General features: G+C 44.5%; 1 protein-coding gene across 1 annotated transcript; it reads left to right on the top strand.

Moving 5' to 3' along the window:
* The first annotated feature begins 658 nt into the window (after nt 1-658).
* Nucleotides 659-10569, top strand: LOC138301123 (natriuretic peptides A-like). The gene is made up of 3 exons (XM_069241256.1): nt 659-1049; nt 5562-5847; nt 9914-10569. The coding sequence occupies exons 1-3, from the start codon at nt 930-932 to the stop codon at nt 9928-9930; spliced, it is 423 nt and encodes a 140-aa protein (XP_069097357.1). The 5' UTR covers nt 659-929; the 3' UTR covers nt 9931-10569.
* The last annotated feature ends 4105 nt before the right edge of the window (nt 10570-14674 follow it).

Genomic DNA, 14674 nt, shown 5'->3' with positions numbered 1-14674 from the left:
TCTGACGGAGTTTTCGAATTTGCATCATGAGTTCCTGGTTCAGTAGGGTAAGTTCTTGGTTCAGTATTGTGAGTTCTGTGTTCAATAGTGTAAGGTCTTCGTTTAATAATTTAAGTTCTTAGTTCAGTAATGTGACTTCCTAGCTCAGGTAGGAGCGTTGTTTTGTTGTGTGGGTTCATAGTTCTGTGGTAAGTCTCTGTTCTGTTAGTGTGGTGTTTTGACTTTGCGGGAGTTTTTGACTTGGTAGTGCGAGTTCTTGGTTCTGTAGTTTGTTTGGTTAATGTCTCCTCACGTGAGTTACAGCCTCAGCTCCTTATGGTCGCTGGCGGGGTTTCTCCAGGGTCCCTGGTTGGTGTATGGTTGTGCTTATGTGGTGTTGGGGAACTCGGAGAAGGAAGTGATTTCGTGGCGTCTTCGCGCCATTCCCAGGAACGCTCCGTGTTTGGAAGAATCTTCCGCTGTGCGCCCTAGCGCTATCAGCGAACGGAATCACGGGGATAGCGGGAGCTGGGGGGCGGGCTCGTGACACATTCCTTACCGGTGCCTCACGGAGGGGGACAGGAGCTCCACTTATCTCAGCCCGGGACAGGAATGTGTGCAGATAACACGCGGATAAACCTGGGAGCGCACCCGACAGGGTATAAAAGACCAAAGCCGGAGGGAGACGACACAGAAGAGGGAGACCGAAGAAAGGTCGGAGGACCAGAGCTAGAGATCAGGGGAGAGAAAAAGAACCGTAGAGAACCAGGGAGAACAGAGCATAAATACAGAAGGCACCTGGAGACGAGTGCTAGAGATATTGGGAGACACAAGACAGATCAGGAGACTGAACAGAGAGCAGAGTCCCAAGAGCTCCAGAGGCCGAAGCGCGAGACCAGCCAGGCACAAGGAATCCACAGGACCAGAGCACCCTCACTCCAGCCTCCGGCATGGACCCCAGGGCGCCACTCCTCTCCGGGCTCTTCCTGCTCCTCCTGCTGCAGCTGCAGGGTGCCTGGACAAGTCCCATTTATGACCTGAGCCCGGCCCGAGAGCTGGACAGCCTGAAGGTGAGACACCCGGGGCAGGGAAGAGCTCAAGAGATATAAGATCGTATAAGAACAGAGGGGTGATGTGGAGAGGGGTGGAGCAGGGAGGGTGGGTCCTAGGAAGATACCTACTGAAGAGATGGGCCCTGGAAGAAAAGTAGAGAGGGTGGGACGGGGGTTCTTTGGAAAGAGAGGTGTCCTATTGGAAACGAGAGCAAGGAAATGTGATCCTATCAAAAAGGGATGCTGCAGGGAGAGGAACTTATTGGACTAATCGTGTTAGGAAGAGGAATCCTTTAGGAAGAGAAGTTCCCTTAGGAAGTGGAGTGTTAAAGGGAGAGGGGTGATGCAGGGAGATAGAGTCAGACGAAAAAGGATGCCGCAGGGTGATGGGTTCATAAGGAGAGAGATGCTCAGGGTGGGGAGATGGCATCTCAGGAACAGGGATGCTTCAGGCAGAGAAGGTCCTATATGAAGTGGAGTGTTTGCAGGGAGTGGATTGATGCAGGGAGATGGAGTCATAAGGAGAGAGGTGCTGCAGGGTGATGGGATCCTAGGAAGAGCAAAGGGATGTTGCAGGGGATGGGATCATAGGTAGAGGGATTCTGCAGGGGGATGGGATCATAGGGAGATGGATGCAGTAGGGAGACGGGGTCTTAGGGGGAGGGAGGATGCAGGGTGGTGAGATAGTAGGGAAAGAAGTTGCTGGGTGATCGGATCCTAGAAAGAAGGGCGCCCCAGAGAGATGGTACTTTAGGAAGTGGGCTGCTGCGGGGAGCTAGGACTATAGGAAGAGGGTTTCTGCAAGGGAGTGGGTTCCCAGAAAGAAGGGTGATCCGGGGATATGGGATACTTGGAAGCGGAATGCTGCAGGAAGATGGGTCACCAGGAAGAGGGATGCTTCAAGGCAATGGGACCGTCAGACCGGGGATGTTGCAGCGAGATAGGATACTAGGAAAAGTGATACTACACGAAGATGAGACAATGAGAAGAGGAATGCTTCAAGGAGAAAGGACGCTCGGATCAGGGGTGCAACAGGGAGAAGGGATCCTGGGAGTAGGGGTCCTGTAGGGAAATGGGTCCCTAGGGCGAGAGATGCTGCAGTGAGAGATGGGGTCAATAAAAGGAATTCTGCATGTAAATGGAACCCCAGAAAGCAAGATATTGCAGGAAGATGGGACTTCAGGAAGAGAGGCGCTGCAGGGGGTTGGGACCCCAGGGAAAGCGATGCTGCAAGAAGATGTGGCAGTACGAAAAGGTATAGTTCAAGGACACGGGATCCACGGACCAGGGCTGCTGCACCTCGATGGGGCCCTTTGATGAGGGGTGATGCAGGGAGCCTGGGCACTAGGAAGAGGGACTTTTCAATGAGATGGGGCCCTCGGACCAAGGCTGTTTCAGGGAGATGGAAAAGGCTGATAGTATCCTAGGTAGAGAGGTCCTGCAAGGAGTTAGCGTCTATGATGAGGGCTGCTGCATGGAGATGTGGCCACAGAAAGAGGGATGCTGCAGGGATGGGGGACTTCAGGGAGATGGTGCTGCAGGGAGATCGAACCATCAGACCAGGGCTGCTGCAGGGAGACGGTATCCTAGAAGAGGGGTGCTGCAGGCATAGAGTACTCTAGGAGGAGAGTGGGAGAGGATATGGCCAGAGCTGCCAACTGGAGAATTAGGTTCGAGTCTCGGCGTCGGCTCAACAGTCTGTGATTCTGGACAAATCAGTTAATCTCCCCGCAGCTAAAAAAAACTGAATGTCTCCTTGTGTAATGCAACTGGTGCTGGTGTAACGCTGTAAAATTCCTTCGGGTCTAGTTCGCGTTAATAGAAGCTTCATAAAAAAAAGTGAGAGAAGTCCTGCTGGAAGATGGGGCGCTATGAAAAGGGTTTGTGCGGTGAGATGGAACCTTCGGACAAGGGGTGCTCATGGAGATGCGGTCCTAGGAAGAGAGATGTTTTAGGCAGATAGTAGTCTAGGAAGAGGAGTGCTACAGGGATATGACGAGGGATGCTGCGGGGACAGAGGATCCTAAGAAGAGGGATAGTGTAGGGACACGGCACCCCAGGAAGACGGATGCTGCAGAGATATGGGACCTTCTGACAAGGGGTGCTCATGGAGATGGGGTCCTAGGAAGAGGGATGCTGCAGGCAGGTTGTACTCTAGGAAGAGGAGTCCTGCAGGGAGATGATGAGGGACACTGGAGGGAGGGGGGTCCTAAGAAGAGGGATAAAGCAGGGACATGGGACTCCAGGAAGACGGATGCTACACGGAGATGGTACCCTCGGATGGATCCTAGGAAGAGAGGCGCTGCAGGGTGATGTGGCTCTAGCAACAAGGGTGCTGCAGGGAGAAGGGATCCTAGAGCGAGAGATGCTACAGGAGAGAGGGCTCTAGGAGGAGGGGTGTTTCAGGGCGACGGGTTCTTAAAGGAAAGCAAGTTTGGTGCTGCAGGAAGAGAGTGTGCCGGAAGGAGAGCGGTATGGTCCTGCGGAGAGAAGGGTCCTGGGAAGAAAGATTTTTTTTTTCTTGGGTGGGGGGGCGGGGGGCGTTCCGAGCTGCCACGAAAAGAAAGGACTTCGGCAGGAAGATTCAGGGCAGTGATCCCACGAGAGAAGGGATGGTCTCCCTGCGGGTACAAGGGGTCCCCCTTACCACTCAGGGCTTGGGAAGATCAGAAGCGGGATAACAGTTAATGTATTGGACGCTGCAGGGGTCTGTGCTTGGGATGAGTGCGTGGGTCCCAAACTTCACTCACCTATTCCACGGAGGGGGAATTGATCGGACCGACCTAGAGGGAGACCAGTAGTAAATGCGGGAGTGTTCAAGAGCGGGGGCAGGAACGAGAAAAATGTTTTAAACGTGTAAGGGACCACTTAACTGTTCCTAAGGGTTCTTTGTAGAAATTACTCGTACTAGACAATTAGAATCTATAAAGTTTAACGGCCATACGTTTAGATCACAGCCCTCTAGCCTTTTAAACAGAAATATTATTATCCAGAATATAGGTGGGAGGATGTGCCGTTAGGCGGCCAAATTTACCGATTTAGGAAACGGGAAACTAGATTCGAGTCTCGGCGTCGGCTCAAAATCGTGTGATTCTGGACAAATCATTTAATTTCCGTGCATAAAAAATATGAACGTGACCTTGTGCATTGTAACTAGTGCCCTTGCAAAGCGCCCCGAAAGATTTGGGTCAAGTTGCAACATATAAAACTGCAAAATATATATACATTTTTATATACCAGTGAAAGGGTTGGTGCCTTTAAGCAGCTGTCCAGACCGGCGCAGAAGGTGGCATTACAGGTTTAACTTAACAGGAAGGAAGCACAAAAATCTGTACTATTCAAATAATTTGTCCAGTAACAATATATAATAGGGTTAAATGTGGAGACGCCGAGATGCTGGTTTGAATCAAACATGCCTGTAAGGATCTATCCGAAGACGTGGGGACTTATTTAGAGTTTAGCACACAGAGGCCCATATTTATACTTTTTTTTGTGCCCCATGTGCGTCATTTTTTGATACAAAAGTGGCGCAAACTTTGAAAAGATAATTGTATTTTCTACGTTTGCGTCAGAAAATGACGCAAATGCGGCGCAAATTAAGTATAAATAGGGACCAGGGTACTTCCTCGCAAATAGGATGGAGTACCCTGTCCACCAAACTCTTGGCCAGCCTGCCTCATTTAGAGAAGGGGGACTGTAAGCTTTCCGTAGATGCAGCTCCCTCGCTCCGTCGATGGGACGCTTACCCCAGTATCCTGAGAGCGTAGGGGGCATCAGAGTAAAGCCACCATCATAGCTCCAACTCAGTTTGGAGCAAACAGTCTGCTTGTTTTCTGTCTGTCACCACCAGGAAAATCCTGGCAGCGGGGGACAGAAAAATGTCAAAATGTGACAACTGATTATTGTTTCAGAATATGATCGCAGGAAAGAAAGTGAAAGGCAATTTTATCCTTAAGTAATAATAATATTCATAATATTCACAATGCTCCTACCACTAGTACTAATAATCGTATAAAGAGTAACATAAATAGCAGCAATAATGCTGACCCAGACTGTGATGTCATGGTGTGATAAATTATGTAGCGCTCACTACCCCTCATGGGGTAATTGAGCTCTTGGCCAAGGGGTAGCATGCTCTTGTTCTAGACCCCTGTGTTAATTGGTTATTCATGCATATCAGTTATAGTTTACCATTCTTTTTTTCAGTCAGTACCATATATTTGCAGTATTCATTTTGTGCATTTTCTTGTGGAATTCTCAGAACATTGCCAATTATTCTGATAAATATGTCTGTCTCAATCTATTGTAAAGAGCTCATTGAACAGCCAACTTTTTGAAAGTAAGGAGAAAATACTGAACCATGTAGTTATTACGTTTATATTTCCTGAGAAAATGCAAGATAATGATACCAATGGTAATGTTATTCCTATTTTGTCAAAATAATAATGCCTTTAGTAAACTGGGGGATCTTGAGCTAAAACAGGAGCGGCAATGGCACACCACTCACTACGGCTCACACGTCTCTTTCAGACCATCCTAGAGAGGTTGGAGGAGAAGTTCTCTCTCATGGAGACCCTGGAGTCTAACCAAGATCTGCAGGAGCCAGAGGTTCAAGGTGGGCTTCAAGTAGACCCCTCTGAAGATACTGAGAGTCAGCAGCCCGAGCCAAGGGTGGCCACCGCAGGGGCTTACTCTCTCAAGGACTCCTTGCTGAAGGGGCTCCGTGCTATCCAGAACCCAAGGATGATGCGCGATTCAGGGTGCTTCGGAAGGCGCATCGACAGGATTGGGTCCATGAGTGGCATGGGCTGCAATGGTGAGTCTAGGCTTAACCACTTGAAACTGGATTTAGGGTCCAAACACTATGGAAGGTTGAGTGAACAACTGAAAACAAGTTGAGCAGAGTTTTGAGTAGATGTGATAGAATTGGGACAGGCGGCACACAACTGGGAGAAGACTGCTCACAATCAGTAAAAAGTAGAACAGCACTATCAATAGGTGATACACAACTGGGAGCAAGTATGGCACATGGGGAAGAGGTAATGCACAACTAGAAACATGCATGTTTCATGGAGAAGAAAGGGACATCCAACTGAGAACAGGTCTGATGCATGTCGGGGAGTGCATGTGCACCTGAGGCGACTTACACTTGTGAACAGGTATGACACATACAGGGAAAGGTCATATACAACTGGGTACAGGTATGATGAAGGAGGTGGGAGGAGATAAATGGGAACAGGTATGATGCATGTGGAGGGAGGTTATATCCAACTTGGACGAATTATTACACATGTGGGGGAGAAGAGATACACAAATGTGAATAGCTTTCACATTTGGGTTAGAGGTGATGCACAACTAGGAACATGCATGTTTCATGGAGAAGAGAGGGACATCCAACTGAGAACAGGTCTGATGCATGTCGGGGAGTGCATGTACACCTGAGGCGACTTACACTTGTGAACAGGTATGACACATACAGGGAAAGGTCATATACAACTGGGAACAGGCATGAGGTGGGAGGAGATAATTGGGAACAGGTATGATGCATGTGGAGGGAGGTTATATCCAACTTGGACGAATTATTACACATGTGGGGGAGAAGAGATATACAAATGTGAATAGCTTTAACATTTGGGTTAGAGGTGATGCACAATTAGGAACATGTTATGGCACATGTGCGTGAGAGGTGATGTGCAACTAGAAACAATTATGACATATGAGAGTGATGTGGTAACCTAATTGGGAACAAGTATGCTGCAAGTGGGGGCGAGGAGCTATTTAACACAGATGGCATAGAGGAGAGGTGAAGTAATATTGGAAGTAGGTGGAATGCATCTTGGGAAACATATACATATTTAAAGAAGTAAGTAGGACAACATACAGCACAACTAGATAAACAGAGGGGTAATATGCGGAAGAAACGTGGGACAAAACTGGATTATTGTGTAAGCCAGAAAAGTGACAATGGGGTACATTAGAGAACATTTGGGAGCAAAAATAATATGTTCACGGAAAGGTTACAGTTTCAATAGTAATGATCTTCGACTTGGAGGATTTGCTGCAATGTTTCAAGTTAAGTTAGTACAGCCGTAGTTCATACAAACTGTGAAGTAGTTTTTAATGCCATGCCACGTTATGTTAATTAATTGTAGGAGTGCATGTTCACTATAAGGTTTCTTGCTGCTAGTGTCGGAGATTAGCTTCCTAAACCATTATTCGGTCTCCATTTGTGAGCACCGTGGGCCAGACTTACAAGAAAGTGGCACATCGGTCCCGATGCACCACTTTTCTTGCAACACCCTTGTCCCACCAAAAAACACCATGCTTGCACTGTATTTACAATACGGTGCACAATGGCAGTCGTTTCCACAATAGCATCATAATTCATAATGCTATTGTGGTGCTTTGCTTCATTAACGCCATAAATTCTGGCGTTAGTGCAGCAAAGCACCTGGGAGGACCATAAGTTACTATGGGCCCCTTACTTTAATGCCTGCTCTGAGCAGGCATTAAAAATGATGGAAAACATGTCGCTGTGAAAACTTGTAGATTTCACTGTGCCATTTTTGGAACCTCACTGCGTGGGAACGCCCCCTTGCATACATTATGCCTGGCACAGGCCTAACGTGGCACAAGGGGTTACAAAGTGGTATGACATGGGGAAATTGCCTCCTTAACATCACATTCGTGTAAAAAACGCTAGTCTGGCGCAAGGAGGAGCAGAGGCCTTGTAAATCTGGACCTAAATTCCCAGCATCTAGAGATGACTCACCTGTGTGTGCACTATGTAAAACATGTACTCTGCAGCTCTGTGTAGTGAACAATGAAGGACACCACTAGTTAGAGGTAGACCTGTAAGAAAACAAGTATAAACAATGAAGAGGTAAAGCATCCAACATACACAGGCCTTTTAGTATGAAAGAGTAACTTCTCCCTTCCTGTGGCAGACACTAAGATAATGCAGTCTGGCTATGGTTGGAGGGCAATTGAAAGAAAACAGAAGAGACAGAAATTGGACTGGCTGCTAAAGAAGACAAATACATAAAAACATGTTTGTAACATCAATATTATTTGAAATAACAGTACATTTGGACCAGAACTGCTGCATGATAGTTAACAGCAAACAGTATATAAACACACAGGACACACACATTGAGCTGGTGGTGGAGAAAGGAGACTGGAAGAGGGGAATAAAACAGACTCAAACAAACAAAATTGCATGCATATCTATGAACCAGAACCAAGAGTTTGGTTAGATAAGGCTGTTGGTATGTTCCCCACAACACCCATAGAGCTACTGGCACGAACTTGTGGAGGCATTTCTGGGGCTAGAAACTGAACCCTAAGAACCTTTTGTAAATGTTACCTGAGAAAGAAGTTTGCCCAGCCCAAAAGGATAGCATTCAAATGTAGTGGGTCAGTGGGGTGGAAAATATTGCCTATAAAGGCATGTCGGCAGCTCCAAGTGCCTGGTAACAGAGAGAACAATGTGAGCTGGATGCTAAACGCTAAAGTTGCTCATCAGGTAATGACCATCAACTGTCATTAAGACCAGTTTAAGGAATTTAAAAAGGACCTTATTTGACGTGGACAGCAGGCTGTCAGAACAGCATGCACTTGGTGGAATAGAGATACTTACCCAGAGTACATGCTGGGGAAGATCAAGGAGGTAATTGTTGCATTGGTCCAGTCTGTCTAGGACAAGGGAGTTGATGAGGGTTTTTGGCTCATCGGACGAAATTGTGCTGCCAGAGACTTCACTTGTTGAGATGTTGAAGCAGGTGGTGGTCGCCGTAGAGATAATGAAGATTGACAGTATCTATGGGAGCCAAACTGCATAACAAGTTTTCTGACTGCAGGGGATAATGTAGGAAGGGCGAGGATATTAAGATAGGGAAATGCAATAATAAATACAATTTGAATCAGAAAAAATCAAAACTTGCAATGAGTATTTTCTGCTTGATTCATAAAGAGTGATACGTGTAAATCAGGTGTCTCCAACGATTAGCTCATGAGCTACTCATAAGTAGCTCTCCTGTGTGCAGCCCAGCCTGCAAAAACTGAAAAGTGTTTTCACTTAAAACAAACATGTAAACTTGTTTGATGTGGTCATTATTAAATTCTAATAATATTCGTTACTCTGAATGATTTTCATTGAACATAAGTAGCTTTTACTACAGAAAAGGTTGGAGACCCCTGGGAAATGCATGTAATGTTCAAGCTAATTGTAATCTCAGGTTTCCACTCCACTGGTGGTTGTTCCCTGAGGTGTGCCAGGGAATAGTCATGGAAAACCCATACAAATGTGGCAAACACTCACTCATTCTGAACTTAGTAATCAATCACAAAAATGTGTAAGGAAGTTTTCCACACTTTTTCAGAATATGCCAGTTCCAAAAAATCCCATGTGAAAAAGCTTCTGAAAGGGGAACAGTTAGCCCACTTTTCAAAAGGGTGCATAAAGGCGAGAGTTTGGGGAAAAAATGCTAAAAGACATTTAAAAAATCCCTAAATCTAGACATGAATTATTTACTCACATAGGTTACAAGAGATAGGTGTAAACCAGCCTTTTCATGAATACCATTATCATCTGTTCTTATACAGTTGTAAATATGGAGATAAGTCAGAAAATTATGGGAATTCAAAGTAAATTAAAACCATGATTAGGTGTATTTATTCCTATTGCGATTTTGGTTTCATGAAGTGGCCCCAGGATATTTAAGCTTAAATTGCAGATTTTCTCTATCACCTGAGCAGTTTTATTCCGGATGATTTGTGGGCAGAGGGTACATTTTGAGTTGTGTTTGGTCTTGATCAGGTTTATTAAATTAGTTGTTTGTTTCTTTACACATTCTATAACCCCTTATGTTGGTTTCCCTCAGGGCCTAGGAAGAACTGAGGTACACCAAGACCTGGCTGCAGGAATGAGACTCGGCACCGCATGGCTGCAGGAGTGAAGCTTGTGACCACCCGGCTGCAGAGAGATCCTGCTCAGCACTATCTCCAACACTCTATACAGTTCCCAGGATGCTTCCAGTCTACTTTTTAACCGTTTTGTGGAAGGCTGTCCATATTTATTTATTTATTTATTTTTTATTTATTCGAGTTTTGTTTTGTAAAAAGACATTTCTTACTTCATAGCACTGCAAATATAAAATTTCAAATAAAAGAGGCACATTACGCTTGCGGGATGTCTCCTTGCTTCTGAGCCATTAACTGCCTGCTGCCACAAAGTTCAATTTGTATTTTTGGGCACATTAAATAAAATAATACTACCACATTCATTTAACGTTGTGGTATAGTAAATAACGATGGCTGCAACCTAACCTAATTGCACTAACTTTGATCAGATTATGAAGACTGGCAAGTGGAGCGGGGTATGTCCTGCTAAAGTTAAAACCGGTGACGCAAAGGTTATATACAGATTGTATCAGCAGGTGGATCAACTCATTGAGCTACCCTGTCTGTTAGAAAAACGTACAAATACAAAATGCAACCAATATATTGAAATCAGTGCAATAAAATCAGCCTGACACGAGTTTAGACTTCGATAGGCTTCAGAAATTAATTTCAGTACCATTTTGATGCTGTTTTTCCAATTAACAAATTAGACAGAACAATGCACATACATCCAGCACTTCTCAGAGTCACTATAAAGTTGGACATCACCAAGGTAGGAATACTCTAGAAAACCAATAACACAACACCCAGCCACCCTGGCACTGTTAGTCCTGTTTAAAGAATGAAATAACTAACTGCCAATGACCTCAGACACATATTTCAAGCTGTGAAATACACATACAACCCTCCCAGATGGCACATTCAAGATATGGTAAAGATCCCTGGATACACACATGAGACACCATTAACCACTTCAACATACATGACCAAGCTGAGGATAGCACCATATAAATCACTCCTACTCTATTGATGATCAAACTCAAGCAATCAAAAATGAATCTTCCACTCCTGCTCTATTGATGATCAAACTCAAGCAATCAGAAATTAATCTTTCACTCCTGCTCTATTGATGATCAAACTCAAGCAATCAGAAATTAATCTTCAGGCTTGAAGTTATCTCCTAGGCAGGGCTGGAATGTACTCCTACTCCAATAGCTCTGCGAACCCATCCTAATGGCAATGCAGCGCTACACCAATGTCCGCACTAAAAAAAACACCTTTAAAGCAGTGTATTTACAGCAATGTAAGAAGAGGTATTTTTGAACGGGGTTTGGTGGGGAGCATAACAGGGGGAATGTGTAACACTGGGATAAGTCATCAATACTGAAATAACCTACAAGCAGCCACAAAGGTCCTGCAACTGCATCATTATTGACACTGGGGCTGGTGAGAAACATATAATTTTCCTCTAACCTGACTTTTTGGTCCAAGCATTAGGTCAGGCTATATAAACAGGGAAGGGGACAATAACCAATGTAATCAACCGGATTCAATGTCCCTAAAACCAATAGAACTTGAAAGTGCCAGCACCGTCATCCCCTTCCATAGCCTGTCAGTGGCTGGTGTAACAGAGTTTCATACGAGGTTTACTAAAGGATTAACCGACCCAATTCCTGTTGACCTAACTGGCTATGTTCTTTCAATATTCCAACAACTGTTTCTTAAACTATCAAATTCCCAGAAAATGTGAGCGTCTCTCCAATTGCTTTTACGAGAGGGAAATACCTGCCCTCCCGTGCATGCAGCATACCTAAATTACACACAATTCTACCATCTGTACTTCTATAGAGGTTTTCTCCAAAGCACTTTAATACAGCTTTATTGCCTGCTGGCTTTTTTGAAGTTGACACATATCTCTAATTGTTGGCCCTCACACTGACTATGCTCTTAACCCCTCATCTATCAACGAAGGAGCATAAGGGAGGCAAAAGCCAAGAACGAGCGTTCTTCACTAGGTGCAAGGTCGACACTGATGTTAGCACATGGTCAACGCATTTTGTCAGTTCTCCATGTTCAATGGAAGTGCTGTGAAAGAGCTTTATATCATGAGGAAGAATTCCTGGACCGGAAGTTAAGGGCTGTATTCTGTGATTCAGATTGGCTTTTTCCAGTCTTAAGCTCTAGATGTAAGCCACGCATTTAAAAAGACTTATTATCACCCAGTTACAATTGGTCTTTATTCAATGTACGTCAATATCAACGAAAATGACCACCATCAAATGGACCTTAAGCAAACATAAAATATCCAACCTTTGTACACAGCCAAAAAACTGTAATAAAGCAGACGATTTTTAAGCTAAACCTGCCATGGGCGCCTCCCTCGTTCCCATAGAAGGATTTAAAAAAAAATCAGGATTTTCCATACCCTTCGGCCAAAAGATTATGATTCACACCTTGCCATGCCTCATGAAATAACTGTCATCTGTCTAGAATTTAACCTACATGCACAAATAGTAAGAGTAAGAATCCACGAAAATACAATTTCAACTTTCACGCATAGTGAACTCCCTGCGCATGACCAAATTCCTCTCTTTGGCTCATTCATTGCCCCCTGTTCTCAGAGGATTTCACCAAATTGATAGTGGCAAGTAAAAGCTCAGCCTTGGATGAGATTTTGCCCCTGCATGTCACTGAAGAGCTCGCTGTCCAGCCTGAAGGGCTCAACATCTGTGCTAAATCAACAGCCAATCCCTGGTGACTAGCCTGGTAAACCCTGTATTTAAACACACCTTGATCTAACTCCAACCAAAGAAGCCCCTCCCTGGCTCAGATACAACTTGCAAAATTTAGGCCCATCTCAAGCCTTCTGTACAAAGCTCAAGTTTGGAGCTAGTGATCATTTTGACTTGGGGAGAACAACACTACCCTAGACTAACATCTGGCAAGACTATGACCCAGTAGGGGTGAAACACCAATAATATTAAAAGTTAGTTTGGAGGATAACGAGGCTGTAATTTCTTCTCTTGTATGATGCAATCTTGTTAGCAGAGTGCGATATTGGCTACCTGCTGTCCTCAAATGCTCAATAAAAAAATTGGTATCCATATCTGAATAAATATTCCGGGTTTATTAACAATATGTTTTCTTATTTGGGCCAGTCGAGAAAATATATTAATTGATTACATTTAGAAACTCAATGAGGTCCACGTTATAATGTATTTTACAGAAACCAATAATATGGAATAACCTCTTGTGTATAAAGATTCGTTGGTGCTGCTGGGCACCACCATAAATAAAAAGTGCTGAAAAAAATTGTGTAATGCAACTGGACATTTAAGAGTTTTCCCATGATCTGACTCGTAACGAAAGTGGATGCAGATTCGACAATGTGGTAGAATCGGAAAGAGGCTTCTTTTTTAGATATTTGACAATGGCCAGCTTCCATTCTGCTGGCAAATTGGTAGTGGCTAAAGAAGTATTCATAATCTTGTTCAACAGGGGGTTGACACGGTCTACCACCTTATGAAGGACCCGACGTAGACAAGGATCAATGGACGATCCAGACCTACAGCTCAGAAACGCCTGGCAGGATTGGGCTAAAGAAATGTCTTGAAATACCTGTAATGCTTCAGTTTCACTAATAGAGCATTCTTCATTTTTTTAAACTGTCGGTAATGGAGTGTGGGGGTTAAAAGTATGTTGAATAAACTTAATCTTCTCCTCAAAAAAGAGGAGATTTGATTACAGAGCACTTGGGAAGGAGGGATCTGGCCCTGGCCTGAGGTTTTAGAAAATATTTGGCGATCTTGAAGATCAGTTTTTTATCCTCATGGGAATCAGCTACTTGGGTGGAAATTACAGTTTTTTTGCCATTTTGATTTGCTTGTGGTAAGTATTAAGGGCAGTTTTAAAATGATACAAATCGTCAGGATTATAGGCTTTGCACCATTTCTTTTTTTATTTGACTACAAAGTAAATGTAGATGTACTAAATCCTGAGTGAACCAGGGAGAAGAGGGTGAGGATTTGGGGGGCTCCCTTTGGGATCTCCCTAAATCTACTGACTTAACCGAATGCAAAATCCACTTATTAAAAGTTTCCACATCCTTAGCAGTGTGTCATTGCAGGGTAAAGGTGGACTTGGATAGAATTCTGGGAGTCTGGGATCCTTTAGGAGCTTACCCCATAAAGGTGGAGGAGAGGAGTTTGAAATTGCGCTCCGACAAGAAGGACAACAAGGCCCCAAAGAGATTTTGAAAGGTAATAGCATGTGATCCGACCAACTAAGTGGTATAGGAGCCTCTGATAGTAAATTGGGGTTATCGGTACAAATACATTCCAATGTGTGGCCTTCTGTGTGGGTAGGTCCTGTAACTAGTCGCTGCAGACCTATAATGCTTAAGCGCTCAGTAAGTTTGCAAATTTCAGTATCCTCAAAGCTTTCAAGGTAAAAATTAAAGTCTTCCATGATTGTAAAATTGGGATAACTGAGCCCCAAATCGACAGAACTTCCCCCAAAGATGCCAGAAAATTACCTCCATAGTCAGGCAGTCGATAAAATAGCTGAGAAGGGCCAAATTAAAAATAGAAACCTAGGCTTTCAGCTCCCTCCTGAGGCCCAAGATCAAATGTATCACACTGGAGTTATTTCCTAAAGATGATCCCTAGACCTCCGCTCCTTTGGCCATGGCGATATTCAATGGCGTCCGGCAGTTTTAGGAGGGATGGGGGCGGGCTGGAAGC

Source organism: Pleurodeles waltl, chromosome 6 (assembly GCF_031143425.1).
Source record: "Pleurodeles waltl isolate 20211129_DDA chromosome 6, aPleWal1.hap1.20221129, whole genome shotgun sequence".
Classification (NCBI taxonomy): Eukaryota; Metazoa; Chordata; class Amphibia; order Caudata; family Salamandridae; genus Pleurodeles; species Pleurodeles waltl.
Note: the sequence above shows the minus strand (reverse complement) of the source record. Positions and strands in the feature narration are given on the sequence as shown.

What these genes read in the sequence shown, in the direction of transcription:
- LOC138301123 (XM_069241256.1), top strand. Translation starts at nt 930, where the DNA reads ATGGACCCCAGGGCGCCACTCCTCTCCGGGCTCTTCCTGCTCCTCCTG. An exon ending in GAGAGCTGGACAGCCTGAAG is followed by an intron (nt 1,050 to 5,561) that starts GTGAGACACCCG and finishes CGTCTCTTTCAG; the next exon opens with ACCATCCTAGAGAGGTTGGA.